At 42.4% G+C, this 18310-nt stretch overlaps 2 protein-coding genes across 9 annotated transcripts in view; one reads left to right on the forward strand and one right to left on the reverse strand.

The window, feature by feature from the left end:
* GGACT (gamma-glutamylamine cyclotransferase) overlaps positions 1-18310 on the forward strand; it is a 144658-nt gene that overhangs the window by 104371 nt on the left and 21977 nt on the right. For 2 of the 7 annotated variants that reach the window (XR_008888549.1, XR_008888552.1), the window contains one exon: positions 15305-15868. The exons of 2 other annotated variants lie outside the window; for them this stretch is intronic. The gene's annotated coding sequence lies outside the window, so the exon portion shown is untranslated. Of the gene's footprint in view, positions 1-147; positions 225-15304; positions 15869-17041; positions 17181-18310 lie in introns of those variants that run through there. 3 more of the 7 variants (XR_008888550.1, XR_008888547.1, XR_008888546.1) reach the window with 3 other exon arrangements.
* The window catches only part of PCCA (propionyl-CoA carboxylase subunit alpha), a 1119575-nt gene continuing 1101754 nt past the window's right edge, over positions 490-18310 (reverse strand). For both annotated transcript variants that reach the window (XM_056555680.1, XM_056555679.1), the window contains exons 23-24: positions 13217-13294; positions 490-700 (exon numbers count right to left, since the gene is read on the reverse strand). In XM_056555680.1, coding sequence (XP_056411655.1) covers positions 632-700; positions 13217-13294 — 147 coding nt within the window. In that variant the 3' untranslated portion in view covers positions 490-631. The remainder of the gene's footprint in view (positions 701-13216; positions 13295-18310) is intronic.

Genomic DNA, 18310 nt, shown 5'->3' on the forward strand with positions numbered 1-18310 from the left:
TCAAGCACAACTAATTAGGCTCTTGATGCTTGAGACATCTAACTTGCAAATGTAATGTGTAATTTTAGTGCCATTTTGTGTTGAATTTAGAGAAATAATTTGTTATATTAATTGTTCACAAAGCTCACTTTGAGATCTCTGTTACAGACGCTGATAACATGGCTGGACTGAGTGTGTCACATTGAACACCAATGGATCGTGACAGGTCCCATTGCCTTTGAATGGTATTTTCATTAGATGTCCATTATTTTGCAGGATTTTAGGGGAGAAAAAAACTGACATGCTGGATTTTTTTCTCTGCTAAAGTCCTGCCATTTAAACGGAATTAGCGAACAGAGCTCACTAATGGAGCTGCTAACACTGGTGTAAATGAGGCCTTACAATGTGGATTGAATAATTTTAATTGCAGCTGTATTAGAACTATGACCATAAATGTTATACTAAAATGCAATATGCATGTAAGTCATTTAAACACACAAGAAAAACATCTGTAACAATTATTTTTATTCATTCCACTTATACCTTTAATAAATATAACTGTATAAAATGTTTTGTAGGAATGTCATGTCAAAACATGTATGATTGTAGTTGATCAGAAATCTTCAAAGTGGAGTCATGTAGTGAATAGGATTTATTCAAGATGCACTAGGAGATCCCCTTCTCCCACGGTATCACCAGGTTTGCAGTGCACAGATGTCACCTGTAAATGATAAAGTCAGATATAAAAATGTTAACCATACAATAAAAATTGAAGAAATGAAAGTGTACCTGCAATTTTAAAAGCTTTTGATGTTTCACAGAGACATGACAAAAGTTTTGATTTGAGACCTCCACCGATCAGAAGAAGGAGCGGAGAGAAGCTTCACTCCTAGGGTTGCAGCAATCTCCATCCAGCATATCTCTGGATGACTCTATAGACTTACAGTGGTGTTGCAGGGTGGAGATGCAAGCTGCTAAGTGAAGTGCTCTACTGCATGCATCCCCCAGCTCGTTCTGATCAATGGGAAGAGCAAAACTTCTCACATGTCTCTGTGACACATCCAAAGTTTTTGAAATTAAATAAATATGGAAACAGATGGACCAGATCGCTGCTTTCCCAGTACAAACTGCCTTACATGTCACTGCTGACTGTAAGAATCAGCAGCTCTAATATAGAACTGAGCTATATGCAATTTCTACATTACATGTGATTAAAAGGGAATACTTTTCATTTTAATTAGACTTATAGCTGAAAATCAGACATTTTAAACTTTTGCTTTTTTTCCTGGTGCTGCCCTTTACCAGATAAAGATAGTTTTTCTTATTGCAAGGTGTAATGTAATCACAAGTTTGTTGGGTATTTTTTTTTTTGCTACAGGGAATTTACCAGGACCCATTCTAGTGGGGGGTTTTATGTTGTTATTTTTTTAATTTATTTATTATAAGGATTATCCCAAGATCAAAATGTATCCCCTATCCACAGAATAAGGGAAAACTAGTTTATCAAGGGACTCCTACCGAACCCCAGAAGGACAGAAAATTGTCCCCGAATGAATTGTCAGTTGTCTATGAATAAGTTTTCATGCTCTATGAATGGAGCACATCACATGTGAGCAATCAGCAATCCATTCATGCTCTATGGGGTTTCTGGACATTGCTGAGCTCAGCGCTTGGCAATGGCTGGAAGCTCCATAGAGAATGGAGTGCTGGCCGAGCATGTGCGCTGCAATCCATTCACTCAGAAAACAACTTTCTCAATTCTTGGAATTGATTGGGATTCCAATAGTCAGACCGTAACTGTTCAGCTGTGGATAGATATTAACTTTTGACCTTGGGATAACCCCTTTAAATATGATTTGCTTGTAGAGTTTATTTTTAGGCATAAAAAAATAAAAATTCTATATATATATATATATTTATTTATTTTTTTTCACTCAAAAGGTGCAGATTTTCTAGTAAAAATGTATTGATGACTTATCCCCAGGATGTAGAGTATACGGTTGGCACTGCAGCTCGTCAAAGTCCCAGTGCCCGTAGAATGTAGGAAGATTCAATATGGAGAAAGCTGCCGGCACACAGTAGATGCCTTTCATAATGTTTAATCCCTTAAAGGGGTACTTTGCCCCTAGACATCTTATAAGATGTCAGATCACCGCGGTCCCGCTGCTGGGGAGCCCCTGTGCGTAATGACGGGCGATACAGGGGACGAAGCAGCGTGACGTCATGGCTCCGTCCCTCGTGACATCACGGCCCGTCACCTTAATGCAAGTCTATGGCTGGAGGCATGATGACCGCCACGCCCCCTCCCATAGACTTGTATTGAAATGGGCGGGCCGCGACGTAACGATGCTCGGGCCCCTGTATTGCTGGTCATTACGTGCAGAGCGAACTCGCTCTGTGCTGTAATGATAGCGCAGTGCTGCAGCGGGGATCCCGTGGCTCCCCAGCAGCGGGACCGCGGCGATCTGACATCTTATCCCCTATCCTTTGGATAGGGGATAAGATATCTAGGGGCGGAGTACCCCTTTAACCCTTTAAGGACCCAGCCAATTTTCACTGTAGGACCCGGCCATTTTTTGTACATCTGACCACTGTCACTTTAAGCATTAATAACTCTGGGATGCTTTTACCTTTCATTGTGATTCCGAGATTATTTTTCGTGACATATTCTACTTTAACATAGTGGTAAAATTTTGTGGTAACTTGCATGCTTTCTTGGTGAAAAATCCCAAAATTTGATGAAAAATTTGAAAATTTTGCATTTTTCTAACTTTGAAGCTCTCTGCTTGTAAGGAAAATGGATATTCCAAATAAAAAATGTTTTTGATTCACATATACAATATGTCTACTTTATGTTTGCATCATAAAATTGATGTGTTTTTACTTTTGGAAGACACCAGAGGGCTTCAAAGTTCAGCAGCAATTTTCCAATTTTTCACAAAATTTTCAAACTCACTAATTTTCAGGGACCAGTTCAGGTTTGAAGTGGATTTGAAGGGTCTTCATATTAGAAATACCCCACAAATGACCCCATTATAAAAACTGCACCCCCTAAAGTATTCATAATGACATTCAGTTAGCATTTTAACCCTTTAGGTATTTCACAGGAATAGCAGCAAAGTGAAGGAGAAAATTCACAATCTTCATTTTTTACACTCGCATGTTCTTGTAGACCCAATTTTTTAATTTTTACAAGGGGTAAAAGGAGAAAATGTATACTTATGTTTGTAGCCCAATTTCTCTTGAGTAAGCACATACCTCATATGTCTATGTAAAGTGTTCGGCGGGCGCAGTAGAGGGCTCAGAAGCGAAGGAGCGACAAGGGGATTTTGGAGAGTACGTTTTTCTGAAATGGTTTTTGGGGGGCATGTTGCATTTAGGAAGCCCCTATGGTGCCAGAACAACAAAAAAAAAAAAACACATGGCATACCATTTTGGAAACTAGACCCCTTGAGGAATGTAACAAGGAATAAAGTGAGCCTTAATACTCCACAGGGGTTTCACGACTTTTGCATATGTGAAAAAAAAAAAAATAATTTCACAAAAATGTGTGCTTCCCCCAAATTTCACATTTTTACAAGGGTTAATAGCAGAAAAGACCCCCCACAATTTGTAACCCCATCTCTTCTGAGTATGGAAATACCCCATGTGTGGACGTCAAGCGCTCTGCTGGCGCACTACAATGCTCAGAAGAGAAGGAGCGCCATTAAGCATTGTGGTGCCAGAACAGTGGACCCCCCCACATGTGACCCTATTTTGGAAACTACACCCCTCACAGAATTTAATAAGGGGTGCAGTGAGTATTTACACCCCACTGGCAGATCTTTGGAACAGTGGGCTGTGCAAATGAAAAATTTAATTTTTTTTATTTTCACGGACCACTGTTCCAAAAATCTGTCAGACACCTGTGGGGCATAAATGCTCACTGTACCCCATATTACATTACGTGAGGGGTGTAGTTTCCAAAATGGGATCACATATGGGTATTTATTTTTTTGAGTTTATGTCAGAACCGCTGTAAAATCAGCCACCCCTGTGCAAATCGCCAATTTAGGACTCAAATGTACATAGTGCGCTCTCGCTCCTGAGCCTTGTTGTGCGCCCGCAGAGCATTTTACGCCTAGATGTGGGGTATTTCTGTACTCAGGAGAAATTGCGTTACAAATTTTGGGGGTCTTTTTTTCCTTTTAACGCTTCTGAAAATAAAAAGTATAGGGCAACACCAGCATGTTAGTGTAAAATATATATTTTTTTTACACTAACAAGCTGGTGTAGCCCCAACTTTTCCTTTTCATAAGTGGTAAAAGGAGAAAAAGCCCCCCAAAATTTGTAGTGCAATTTCTCCCGAGTACGGAAATACCCCATATGTGGCCCTAAACTGTTTCCTTGAAATACAACAGGGCTCCAAAGTGAGAGAGCTCCATGCGCATTTGAGGACAAAATTAGGGATCGCATGGGGTGGACATAGGGATATTCTACGCCAATGATTCCCAAACAGGGTGCCTCCAGCTGTTGCTAAATTCCCAGCATGCCTGGACAGTCAGTGGCTGTCCGGAAATGCTGGGAGTTGTTGTTTTGCAACAGCTGGAGGCTCCGTTTTGGAAACACTGCCATACAATATGGTTTTAATTTTTATTGGGGGGGGGGGGGGGCAGTGTAAGGGGTGTATATGTTGTGTTTTACTCTTTATTATGTGTTAGTGTAGTGTAGTGTAGTGTTTTTAGGGTACATTCAGACTGACGTGTTATGGCGAGTTTCCCGCTAGGAGTTTGAGCTGCGGCGAAAAATTTACCGCAGCCCAAACTTGAAGCAGGAAACTTACTGTAAGCCTGCCCGTGTGAATGGGGGGGGGGGGGGGGGGGGGGGGGGAACCTCCAGCTGTTTCAAAACTACAACTCCCAGCATGTACTGACAGACCGTGCATGCTGGGAGTTGTACTTTTGCAACAGTTGGAGAAACACTGGTTGGAAAACCTTCAGTTAGGTTCTGTTACCTAACTCAGTATTTTCCAACCAGTCTGCCTCCAGCTGTTGCAAAACTACAACTCCCAGCATGTACTGATCGCCGAAGGGCATGCTGGTAGATGTAGTTATGCAATAGCTGGAGGTACGCAACTACAACTCCCAGCATGCCGAGACAGCTGATTGCTGTTTGGACATGCTGGGATTTGCAGTTTTGCAACATCTGGAGGGCTACAATTTTAGAGAACACTGCAAAGTGATCTCCAAACTGTGGTCCTCCAGCTGTTGCAAAACTACAGTTCCCAGGATGCCCTGACAGCAAACAGTTGTTTGGGCATGCTAGGAGTTGTAGTTTTGCTAGATCTGGAGGGCTACAGTTTAGGGACCACTATATAGTGGTCTCAAACTGTAGCCCTCCAGCTGTTGCAAAACTACATATTCCAGCATGCCCAAACAGCTGTCTGGGCATGCTGGGAATTGTAGTTTTGCAACATCTGGAGGGCTACATTTAGAGACCCCTGTATAATGGTCTCAAACTGTACCCTCCAGATGTTGCTAGGCAACTCACCGGCTTCTGTCGGATCCAGCCGCACATCATCGCCACCCGCCGATCTCCGTCGCTCGCAGCCTACGTCGCCCGCCCGGATCGGTATGTGGATCTTCGGCGCCGGTCCCCGCTGTTTCCCCATCCTGCCCCGTCTATTGTGGGAGGGCAAGACGGGGAAAACGAAAGTAAACCCCCCCCCCCGCCCCCAATCTGCTATTGGTGGTTGCATCTAGACCAACAATAGCAGGGACAGGAGGGGTGGCACCCGTCACTATAGACCCGGAATCGCGCAAATCGCAAGTGTGAATTCACTTGCGATTTGCCGCGATCGCCGACATGGGGGGGTCTGATGACCGCCCTGGGCATTTGCACGGGATGCCTGCTGAATGATTTCAGCTGGCATCCAGGTCCGATCTCCGCCCAGCGCACGGCGGGGACCGGAACTGCCCATGACGTAACTGTACGTCATGGGTCCTTAGGACCCAGGGTGTCGGGATGTAACGTTACGTCATGGGTCCTGAACGGGTTAAGGGCGCAGCCCATTTTGACCTTAATGACGAAGCAGTTTTTTGCAAATCTGACCACTTTAACCCCTTAAGGACCAGGCCATTTTACACCTTAGGACCAGAGCGTTTTTTGAACATCTGACCACTGTCACTTTAAGCATTAATAACTCTGGGATGCTTTTACCTATCATTTTGATTCCGAGATTGTTTTTTCGTGACATATTCTACTTTATGTTATTGGTAAAATTTTGTCGATACTTGCATCGTTTCTTAGTGAAAAATTCCAAAATTTGATGAAAAAATAGAAAATTTTGAATTTTCCTAACTTTGAGCTCTCTGCTTGTAAGGAAAATGGATATTCCAAATATTTTTTTTTTTTATTCACATATACAATATGTCCACTTTATGTTTGCATCATAAAATTTACGAGTTTTTACTTTTGGAAGACACCAGAGGGCTTCAAAGTTCAGCAGCAATTTTCCACAAAATTTCCAAAATCACAATTTTTCAGGGACCAGTTCAGGTTTGAAGTGGATTTGAAGGGTCTTCATCTTAGAAATACCCCATAAATGACCCCTTTATAAAAACTGCACGCCCCCCCCCCCCCAAAGTATTCAAAATGACATTCAGTCAGCGTTTTAACCCTTTAGGTGTTTCACAGGAATAGCAGCAAAGTGAAGGAGAAAATTCACAATCTTCATTTTTTACACTTGCATGTTCTTGTAGACCCAATTTTTGAATTTTTACAAGGGGTAAAAGGAGAAAATGTATACTTATATTTGTAGCCCAATTTCTCTCGAGTAAGTACATACCTCATATGTCTATGTAAATTGTTCGGCGGGCGCAGTAGAGGGCTCAGAAGCGAAGGAGCGACGAGGGGATTTTGGAGAGTACGTTTTTCTGAAATGGTTTTTGGGGGGGCATGTTGCATTTAGGAAGCCCCTATGGTGCCAGAACAGGAAAAAAAACACATGGCATACCATTTTGGAAACTAGACCCCTTGAGGAACGTAACAAGAAATAAAGTGAGCCTTAATACCCCACAGGTGTTTCACGACTTTTGCATATGTAAAAAAATGTAAAAAAAATTTCACTAAAATGTGTTTCCCCCCAAATTTCACATTTATGCAAGGGTTATTAGCAGAAAATACCCCCCAAAATTTGTAACCCCATCTCTTCTGAGTATGGAGGTACCCCATAAGTTGACCTGAAGTGCATCACGGGCGAACTACAATGCTCAGAAGAGAAGGAGTGATATTTAGCTTTTTGAGAGCAAATTTTGCTCGGGGGCATGTCGCATTTAGGAAGCCCCTATGGTGCCAGGACAGCAAAAAATACCCACATGCCACACCATTTTGTAAACTAGACCCCTTCAGGAACGTAACAAGGAATAAAGTGAGCCTTAATACCCCACATGGGTTTCACGACTTTTGCATACGTAAAAAAAGAAAAAAAAATTTTCACTAAAATGTGTGTTTCCCCCCCCCAAATTTCACATTTTTGCAAGGGTTAATAGCAGAAAATAACCCCCAAAATTTGTAACCCCATCTCTTCTGAGTATGGAGGTACCCCATAAGTTGACCTGAAGCGCACTACGGGCGAACTACAATGCTCAGAAAGTAAGGAGTCATATTTGGCTTTTTGAGAGAAAATTTTGCTCGGCGGGCATGTCGCATTTATGAAGCCCCTATGGTGCCAGGACAGCAAAATAACCCCCATATGGCATACCATTTTGGAAACTAGACCCCTTGAGGAACGTAACAAGGGGTACAGTGAGCATTTACCCCCCACTGGTGTCTGTCAGATCTTTGGAACAGTGGGCTGTACAAAATTTTTAATTTGCACAGCCCACTGTTCCAAAGATCTGTCAGACACCAGTGGGGTGTAAATTCTCACTGCACCCCTCATTACATTCCGTGAGGGGTGTAGTTTCCGAAATGGGGTCACATGTGGGGTTTTGTTTTTTTTGCGTTTGTCAAAACCGCTGTAACAATCAGCCAGCCCTGTGCAAATCACCTCAAATGTACATGGTGCACTCTCCCTTCTGGGCCTTGTTGTGCGTCCCCAGAGCACTTTGCGCCCACTTATGGGGTATCTCCGTAGTCGGGAGAAATTGCATTACAAATTTTGGGGGGCGTTTTTCCCTTTTACCTCTTGTCAAAATTAAAAGTATGGGGCAACACCAGCATGTTAGTGTAAAAAAAATTTTTTTTTACATTAACATGCTGGTGTAGACCCCCAACTTCACCTTTTCATAAGGGGTGAAAGGAGAAAAAGCCCCCCAAAATTTGTTAGGCAATTTCTCCCGAGTACGGCGATACCCCATATGTGACCCTAAACTGTTGCCTTGAAATACGACAGGGCTCCAAAGTGAGAGCGCCATGCGCATTTGAGGCCTGAATTAGGGATTTGCATAGGGGTGGACATAGGGGTATTCTACGCCAGTGATTCCCAAACAGGGTGCCTCCAGCTGTTTCAAAACTCCCAGCATGCCTGGACAGTCAACGGCTGTCCGACAACACTGGGAGTTGTTGTTTTGCAACAGCTGGAGGCTCCATTTTGGAAACAGTGGCGTACCAGACGCTTTCATTTTTATTGGGGAGGGGGGCTGTGTAGGGGTATGTGTATATGTAGTGTTTTTTTACTTTTTATTTTATTTTGTGTTAGTGTAGTGTAGTGTTTTTAGGGTACAGTCACACGGGCGGGGCGGTTACAGCGAGTTTCCCGCTGCGAGTTTGAGCTGCCGCGCAAAATTTGCTGCATCGCAAACTTGCACCCTGATACTCACTGTAAGCCCCTGTCCATGTGAATGTACCCTGTACATTCACAGGGGGGGGGGGACCTCCAGCTGTAGCAAAACCACAACTCCCAGCATGCACAGTTCATCAGTGCATGCTGGTAGTTATAGTTTTGCAACAGCTGGAGGCAGACGGGTTGAGAAACACTGAGTTAGGAAACAGACAATGTTTCCCAACCAGTGTGCCTCCAGATGTTGCAAAACCACAACTCCCAAACATTCTCAGGCATGCTGGGAGTAGTAGTTCGGCAACATCTTTAGAGCCAGATGTTGCCGAACTACAACTCTCAGCGTGCTTGGAGTTGTAGTTTTGCAACATCTGGAGGACTACAGTTTGCAGACCACTAATACAGTGGTTCCCAATCTGTGCCCTTCCAGATGTTGCAAAACTACAACTCCCAGTATGCCAAAACTGTCCAGGCATGCTGGGAGTTGTAGTTCTGCAACATCTGAAGGGCCAGATGTTACAGAACTACAACTCCCAGCATGCCTGGACAGTAAGGGCATGCTGAGGATGTGTAGTTTTGCAACATCTGGAAGGGCACAGTGGTCTCCAAACTGTGGACCTCCAGATGTTGCAAAACTGCAACTCCCAGCATGCCCAGACGCCAAGGGCTGTCTGGGTATGCTGGGAGTTGTAGTTTACAGGGTCCCATTACAGCAATGCATGTCGCTTTACGGCGACGTGCATTGCTGTAAAGGGCCCGACCACGGCTGAAGATCAACTCACCTGTCGCCTTCAGGGACGAGGTAAGTACCGGGGCCGGTCCCCAGCACTCCCCCGTCCCCCGCCGCGTCCTCCGGTCTTCCTCCCGTCCTCTCCGGACTTCAAGGGGCCGGGCAGGATGGGAGGAAGTAACCGCCCCCCCCCCCCCCTTGCGATTGGTCGGTTAGTTAACCGACGGATCGCAGGGGATCGGAGGAGGTGGCAGGCTTGCCACCTCGCTCCTATACGTTAGCATGGTCCTGGCTGTCTGTGACAGCCGGGATCATGCAAAATTACCGGGCGGTCGGGTCCCAGAGACCCGATCAGCCCGGTATCGCCGCAGATCGCAAGGGCGATTTCCCTACATGGCCCCCCTCGGCGTTTGCCCTGGATGCCTGCTAAAGCATTTCAGCAGGCACCCGGTTCCGATCTCTGCCCGACGAGCGGCAGAGACCGGAAAACGCCACGACGTTGTGGAACGTCATTGGTCCTTAAAGCCCAGGGTGCCATGATGTTCCACAACGTCATTGGTCCTTAAGAGGTTAAGCATTAATAACGCTTTAACTTATGAATTTGATATCGTGATTGTTTTTTCATGACATTCTATAGTGGTAAATTTTCATCTATACTTGGTGAAAAATTCCCAAATTTCATGAAAAATTAGAAAATTTTGCATTTTTCGAACTTTGAAAAGCTTGTATGGAAAATAGACATAACAAATAAATGATATATTGATTCACATATACAATATGTCCACTTTATGTTGGCATATAAACTCGCTGTTAACCCCCGCCCGTGTGAATGTACCCTGCGCATTCACATGGGGTAGAGGGGTGCAAACCTCCAGCTGTTGCAAAACTACAACTCGCAGCATGCACTGATAGACCGTGCATGCTGGGAGTTCTAGTTATGCAACAGCTGGAGGCACACTGGTTGGGAAACACTGAGTTAGGTGACAGACTACGGCAGTGTTTCCGCACCAGTGTGCCTCCAGCTGTTGCAAAACTACAACTCCCAGCATGCATGATCTGTCAGTGCATGCTGGAAGTTGTAGCTTTGCAACAGCTGGAGGCACACGGGTTGGGAAACACTGAGTTAGGAAACAGACAGTGTTTCCCAGACAGTGTGCCCCAAGTTGTTGCAAAACTACAACTCCCAGCATGCCCGGACAGCCGAAGGGCATGCTGGGAGTTGTAGTTATGCAACAACTGGAGGAGAAAAGTTCGGAGACCACTGTGTAGTGGTCTCCAAACTTTGACCTTCCAGATGTTGCAAAACTTCAACTGCATGCATGCCCAGGCATGCTGGGAGTTGTAGTTTGGCAAAATCTGAAGGGCCAGATGTTACAGAACTACAACTCTCAGCATGCCTGACTATCTAGGCATGCTTTGAATTGTAGTTTTGCAAAATCTGGAGGGTTATAGTTTGGACACCACTGTATAGTGGTCTCCAAACTGTGCCCTTCTAGATGTTGCAAAACTACAACTCCCAGCATGTCGAGACTGTCCAGGCATGCTGGGAGTTGTAGTTCTGCAACATCTAAAGTGCCAGATGTTACAGAACTACAACTCCCAGCATGCCTGGACTGTCTTCACAGTGGTCTCCAAACTGTGGCCCTCCAGATGTTGCAAAACTACAACTCCCAGCATGCCCAGACAGCCAAATGCTGTTGTAGTTGTGAAAATCCTAGAAGGCAGCATTGAAAATCACTTACCAGCGATCTTCACTGCTGCCGATGACTCCGCCGCCGATCTCCTGCAGCCTGCCGCCGGTCCCCCCGTTGTCTGCCGCCGGTCCCACAATGGCCCCCGCAGCCATCTTTCCCCCGCTCTGCCCGGACTTCCAGGGTGGGCAGAGCGCGAATCTCAATTTTAAACCCCCCTGCGATTGGCTGGTCAGTCCTGATCGTCCAATCGCAAGGGACAGCAGGAGGAGGCACCCCTGCCACCTCGCTCCTATCCTTCAGGGTGATTTGCGCTGTATTGGGCAGCGCCAATCACCATGATTTTCCGGGCCTTTGGGTCACCAGAGAACAGATTGGCCTGGAAACGCTGTGGTTCACCGGTCTTAATTGACTGACGAATCACAGCGATCGCCGACAAGGGGGGGGGGGGGGGGGGATCTCCCCTAGGCGATATGCCCGGATGCCTGCTGTTAGATAACGCAGCGCCATAAATGTATGGCACTGTGCGCTAAGTGATGCTGAGCAGCGCCATACATTTACAGCACTTGTCCTTAAAGGGTTATCCACCATAAGGGGATTTTAGTACTTACCTGCCAGAACTGGGTATTTCCTGTTGGATTTTGTTCTCTAAACTACATATCCCACCGTTCCCTGCTTGAAAGTTTGAGATCACTTTCCTTCCTCCCACACATCTGCCAACCTACCCATTGAAACACAGTGTTTTCTAACCAGGGGCCTTCAGCTGTTGAAAAATTTAAGCAGGATAGGCTCCCTCTGATTATCTGACTAGTGATGTCAGGTCTCGACGCACTTCAACTGGGAAATCCCGAGACATGAGTAATTTTGTATGCTGTTAAATATAAATATTGGGGCGATAGTCACAGAAGAATTGTGAGAAAACCGTCACACACAGGTACAGACACTATATTATGAACTACACTAACTTTACAGCCCCTGTAGCATAGTCAAATAAAAAAGATCCTGGAATACCCCTTTAAAACAGCTGGCATGGCTGAACGCGTTGCAGCTCACCTTGGCCTTTCTCAACAGTTCTCAGACATCTACTGTGTACAAGGAGCTTTATCCTCAGGATGGACCATTGATCAGCTGTTCTGCATAGCTGCAGGACCCACTTGACACAGTGAACAGAGACAGAGGTTACTGCAGCTCAGCCCCCCTTCACTTCAATGGCAACAGAGCTATAGTATCTCAGCATGGCCACTAAACAGTGTACATAGACTTCTGCTTCCTCCTCCATTCACTTGCCAAGATGTGTCAATCTGCATGAGACAAAAATGTGTCCACTTTGCCCCTAGCAACCAATACCATCCAATTTATCATTTTATCACAGTAATTTGAGAAATGAAAGCTGGGCTGTAATTGGTTGCTATGGGCAAAGAAGACACATTTACATATTGGCTACTGTGTAGTAGGGGTATTTCAGCTTTACTAAACAGCAGGGGTCACTGTCATGTATAATATCCAGAAACAGTAACAAAAAACTGAATGGCTGAAAAAACCTCCAGCAAGTGAGGAATTCTGTTACAAATATGGATTATTTTAATAATTATTATGACAGGATCTAAAATACTTTACTATATGTGCAACAACATATGATAAGCTAATACAAAAATCAGTTTAATAGTGAAAGCTGTTAATGGAACAATGTTCTATTAGGCAACAGGATATATGCTGACTAATAAAGTTCATGCATGGATGTGCAGATGAAAAAAGATATGGATGTGCAGAATTTTACCTGGGCATGTAGCTGTGGAGGACCACATTTTCCGTCTCCCTTATTACAATACATATTCTCAACTTACAGGTATCACTGCAGGCTATTCATCTTTGCCCATAAAAAATCTATATATGTGTATATAGGTTATATAAGTAGATTTAATACCTTATATACTCTTCCAGCTAGGGGTTTATAAAAACATATCAATATTTCTATTATTATAAAGCTCACCATGGTCACTAAAATACAGTACATTTAGCAGTCATACCAATGTGAATGAAGAAAAAGAAGCACGTTACCTTTGCAGTTTTAGCTGCAGTCATGCTGTTCTGCATCTTCATTGCTTCGATTACACAAATCTCTTGTCCCTCAGAAACCTATCACAATATAATTACAGGCATTAATACACATTCACTATACATATATCTTGGTTTGTACTGTGTGTTTTTGATAATATGACCCGGTAAGATGAAGGAAAACACTTCAGCAGGTTTGAAGTACTGTGTGCTTTCTATCTTCATTTTACGAAAAATTAGTTCTGCATTATTGCACATAGTGGGTGTAAAAGGAGTACAGTGGCCGGCATTTATCATTGTAGGTGTAAGTGAAGCATTTCTCTACACCTTGTTTTGTGTGCTAGTAATGTGTAGGAGCACCAAATTTATTATATGGTCACCGAGCATTTGATACATTTTGTGCAGGTCACATTTTCTGAAATGTCTCTCTTCACATACACCAAAAAGCTAAGCTAAGTCTGAGCTGGTGTAATTTTAGAGACTTTTCAGTGGCTTTGCGCCTTTTCACAAAAAGGTGCAGTTCATAAAACTCTTCCATATCATGTGTATTACCAAAATCAGTGGATTACAACTCAAAATCAGCAGAAATGTGTAAACCATAAGGCACAAATAAACCCTGCTTGCGCCTTTTTTGCACCTTTTCTAGACAAAAAAAACAGTCTAAAGACAATGATAAATGTCAGCCAGAATGTAGATCTACACAGTTTCAGTTTATCATGGTTGCCCAATCAAGCTTATAATAAAACTACTTTGAACTCAAGAAAAAACAAATTAAAAGAACTGAGGAAGGATCAGAGCCAAGACCTAGCGACACATTGAAGAGTTTATGAAAATGTCTGGGGATGAGGCTTTAATTAGCATTTCTTGGGTGTTTGTGATGGAAATGTGAGATATCATGCTGTCCTGGAAGATGGGACTTACTGAACATACGTTGGAGGTGTTGTTTGTCCACACTGAACTGATTCAAATCTGCTACAGTCATAACCTATAATGCCCCTAATAGTTAAGATGACAGATGCTTTAAACTTCCAATATAAAACTAAATCCTAGCACAAAAAAAAAACTTGGCACCCAATAGCTTACAATCTATATTCTGTAATGTGATAAATGTGGCTATTGACAACCATATTTGTAACAATCCACTGTATCAGACCTGTAAGAAGAATAATTATTAACTTTAGTTTGAGGTGGTTTGTTTCTTTTGAACAGTTTTACATTTTATTACATAAGACTAGAAAGCTGTCACTTGCCAACAAGTCCTAAATATAGCTCAAGACTACAAACATACATCACAACTGTAAACTACATCCTTTAGGATTAACTAAAAATCCATTGCCTATATCTAAAATGTAGAGATGTAGTATGAATGGAGTAAAACACGCCACCTGCCTTAAAGAACAGATTTGTTTGAGCAATATTCTAGAAAGAAACATAGATCACTGGACACAACCCAAATTAATGTGACAGGCTGCTTTCACTGCTACTCCTACTAAATAGTCACAAGTCCTTTAAGTCTTTCTGATAAATCCAATCTGAGCTGATGTACTTCTATACTCCTTGTTTAATTGGAGCAAAGTTTGGAGCCCTCCATCCTGTATCTTTCATCCAGCTTGCAGAGTCCTTTACTTTGACATGAAGAGGTCAGAGGGTCACATTCACATCCGATTATCAAAGTAACACTCATTAAGCAGCAGTTTGCCTTGCACCTAAATGAGTTAGCTTGAAGAAGCCATCAGTACATAAACTGAGCAGTTTTTTGTGTTTTAAGGAAGTGTGGATGTGACACGGCATTGCCACAATCTGAAGTTTCAGACATCTCCAGCTGATGATTAATTATGGGTGGTTGGAAATAAAATCCAGTAAAGCCAGCTGCTTGCCATTGTAGGCAAAATTACTATAATGGATATAGGCTGCCAATTTTCCATTTTATTGGCAAGCCTTCCAAATGCAATTAGGGGAGTTATAAATGATATGGAAATCTATCAAGTTCCTTTCATTTTCAGAGACACTCTCCCCTAGAGGATTGTCTTCAAGCTCATCATTGACTTTGTTGTGCTAATGATGTAAACTTATTTTTATTTCTAATTAAAGCACCTGTCAACTTTTGGAAGAGGTTTCCAGATACATGTACAACAGTAAGAAAGTAATTACACATGACTAGGGGAACTTCCCGACGACTCTACTGTGTCCCAGCACCTTATCTTTAAGTCCATAGGATGAGAGATGTCACACAGCAAGGCTGCAAACATGAGACACGGAACAGAAAGAGCATAAAAGGCAATGGCAGAAATTTATCAAGAACTCTGTTGTTCACCAAGTGCCATTTGCTTTGGAATAAAAGCATGAAAATGAAATGCAAAGGCTAAAATTGCAGACGTGAAGGATGACTGCACAGTGCTCTATTTCTCAATTTCATCCTTCAGAGCCACAAAATGGGGTGATACAGTTACTGGATGAGATTTACAGTAACAGCTGTGGTCTTCCCACACAGGGGAGGGACTTCTAATGTGCTAAGGTCTGGCCGAAGCAGACGGAAAGCAACAAAGCATGATGCCGTTCTGTTAAGGGCTGAACATGAATAGCTACTATAGCTCAATTATCACAAACATATTTGTTACTTTCTTTTTTGTAAAAATATCACTGATTTCAAAGAATTCCATGCGAGTATATTTTTATGAATAAAAATTTTTGGTGACTGAAAAAAAGTTACTATGATTTGATATTCTTTCGTAATCTTCTCTGCTGCAAGAAATACATAGGAACGTGTGCCAGTGGCATATGGCTCTCTACTGTGCTAAACATTCATACTTAAGACAGGTTCATCAGTCATTAGAGTATCTGGGTAAAAAATTAGCTCCTGATGGATGGTATTTAGTGCTTACCTGCTGATAATACATTACCAAAGAAACACAAGTTTCCAAACCCACATGACATTAGAAACTGCAGACCATGAAATAAAATACTTGCAAACACTCAATGTATGCCAGGTTATACAATATAATAAATAAGTGATTTCAACTCTGCCTAAAATTGGGCCCGCTGCAAGGGACCTTGGGTCAGGCCTGCACAGGCCAATTAATGTGCAGCACCTGCTGTATAGGAGCAGCACACGAAGCACTTCCGAATCATTTTAGCAATTAAAACAAAACTGTTTCCTGCCTATTTAAACAGTAACTATTTCAATGCAGGAGAAGGAAGCTCACCATTATGAAACAAGTAGGTGGAGAAAAAAGCAGTTTTGAGTGAGTGAGGGGGGGGGGTGTAGATGGTTGGGATAAAGCTGCACTATGGAATAAGACCAGTCTTTTGTTCTCTTACACTCTGAACCTTCTGCCTAATTTGGCAGAAAAACAGAGGGCGTATGGGGGCCTACCACAGTATCACCTTCTGCTGCACTCTGGCCCCCTAAAAAGATAGATCAATATCATCCCTGCTGATTTTCCTTCATAAGTGGAAATCCTTCAATTACAGATTTTTGGGGTGGACACAGGTGTGAGAGTTTAATATGCATCTTGGGCTCAGAATAATAGCTTTACTCTCTGTCCTGATTTCCAGTTAGCCTTCACATTTTCACACAAGCTCTGTGCATTACATTTAATTCTGTACAAAATGATTATTTCTTCAAGTTAAATACATTCTGTTCCAATGTAGTATTACCTCACATGCTTATAGGTTCACACCAGAAAGAATACAGAAAGAAAAAATACTAATAGACTAATACAGCCAAAAGAGAAGAAAAATAAATAAGCTTTGGTTTAAAACTCACTGATGGCTCTTTTATTTCCCATTCCATGAATTTACACTGTGCAATTTTTTTTCTTCTAAAAGGTCTGACCCCAACTGCCTGTCTAGATCAAAGGATTAAAGATGAACCACTACATATAATTGGTTTGTTCAGCACAGGGTCATAGGCTCCCATCATTAGGCCACAATTCAGTCCAGCATCCATGCCTCACGTAGTAAAGATGTAGTTCACTCATAATGCCTTCCTTTTATTTTAATGTCTGTTTATGTTTTGCATTGAGTAGAAATAACCCCAATTACAGTGTACATACACAACATAAGGACAGTACTGTACATAAAGAAACTATATGACACATCTCCCCCTCGCTCTATAATATATATATATATATATATATATATATATATATATACACACACACACACACTAACTTTGTATGAAATAAAACCTTTTATATTTGTAACTGCTGTTCAATTAGCAATACCTTAAAAACAAACAAAAATAACAACTGCTTCATTGTCTCGAGAAGCAAAACATACAATAAACCCTGGAATGAAAGTGTGTGTATGTGTGTGTGTGTGTGTGTGGATGTGTATATATATATATATATATATATATATATATATATATATATATATATACACACACCAATTACATAAAAGCACTCTTGTACTTCATAAGGTATAGATAGCATACACATGCAGAGTAGCATCATGTGTATTTACATATAAAGCATAAATGTTCATCAGTTTACATACACTTGAGCGTATGTTAGTATCGTAAAAGAGGTTGTTTAGTGTGTAGCATACATGACATATTTTTTTAGTTGCTTCACGTCTGCACAGTATCTCATCCTTTCTGGCTGTAGCCCAAATAATTCTAGTTCAATTGCTTTCCTTCCAAGCTATCTCCATGCTTGTAAGATTTTTTTGTGCTAGATCTAGAATTGAGGAGATATCCTGCAAGGCCTCCTATCTGCATCCACCTGCTCAGGCTTTTATGAATTATAGACTGTTGCCTAGAAACAAGCAGCCACAACTGACCAAAGAAGAATCTGCCATGTCTTTATACTGAAACTACAATCACAACTTCCCTATGCGATGCAGCGCACATTACAAGTGATAATATGAGGGAGCAGCAACTGTAGATACTTAATCAAAGAAAGGTTCTTTCCCTCATCTTTAAAATCGTACAATGTTCTACAACTGGGAAAGCTTGTCCTGTGCTAAACTCTGCAAATCTTAAAATAACTGGATGTCAATAGCTGATGAATACATGAATACATGTCATTTGTGTGCCATTTAAACATGTTGCTGAGCTGGATACTCCAGCTTAAATGGAATAGGTGGAAGGAC

Source organism: Hyla sarda, chromosome 2 (assembly GCF_029499605.1).
Source record: "Hyla sarda isolate aHylSar1 chromosome 2, aHylSar1.hap1, whole genome shotgun sequence".
In the NCBI taxonomy this organism is placed as follows: Eukaryota; Metazoa; Chordata; class Amphibia; order Anura; family Hylidae; genus Hyla; species Hyla sarda.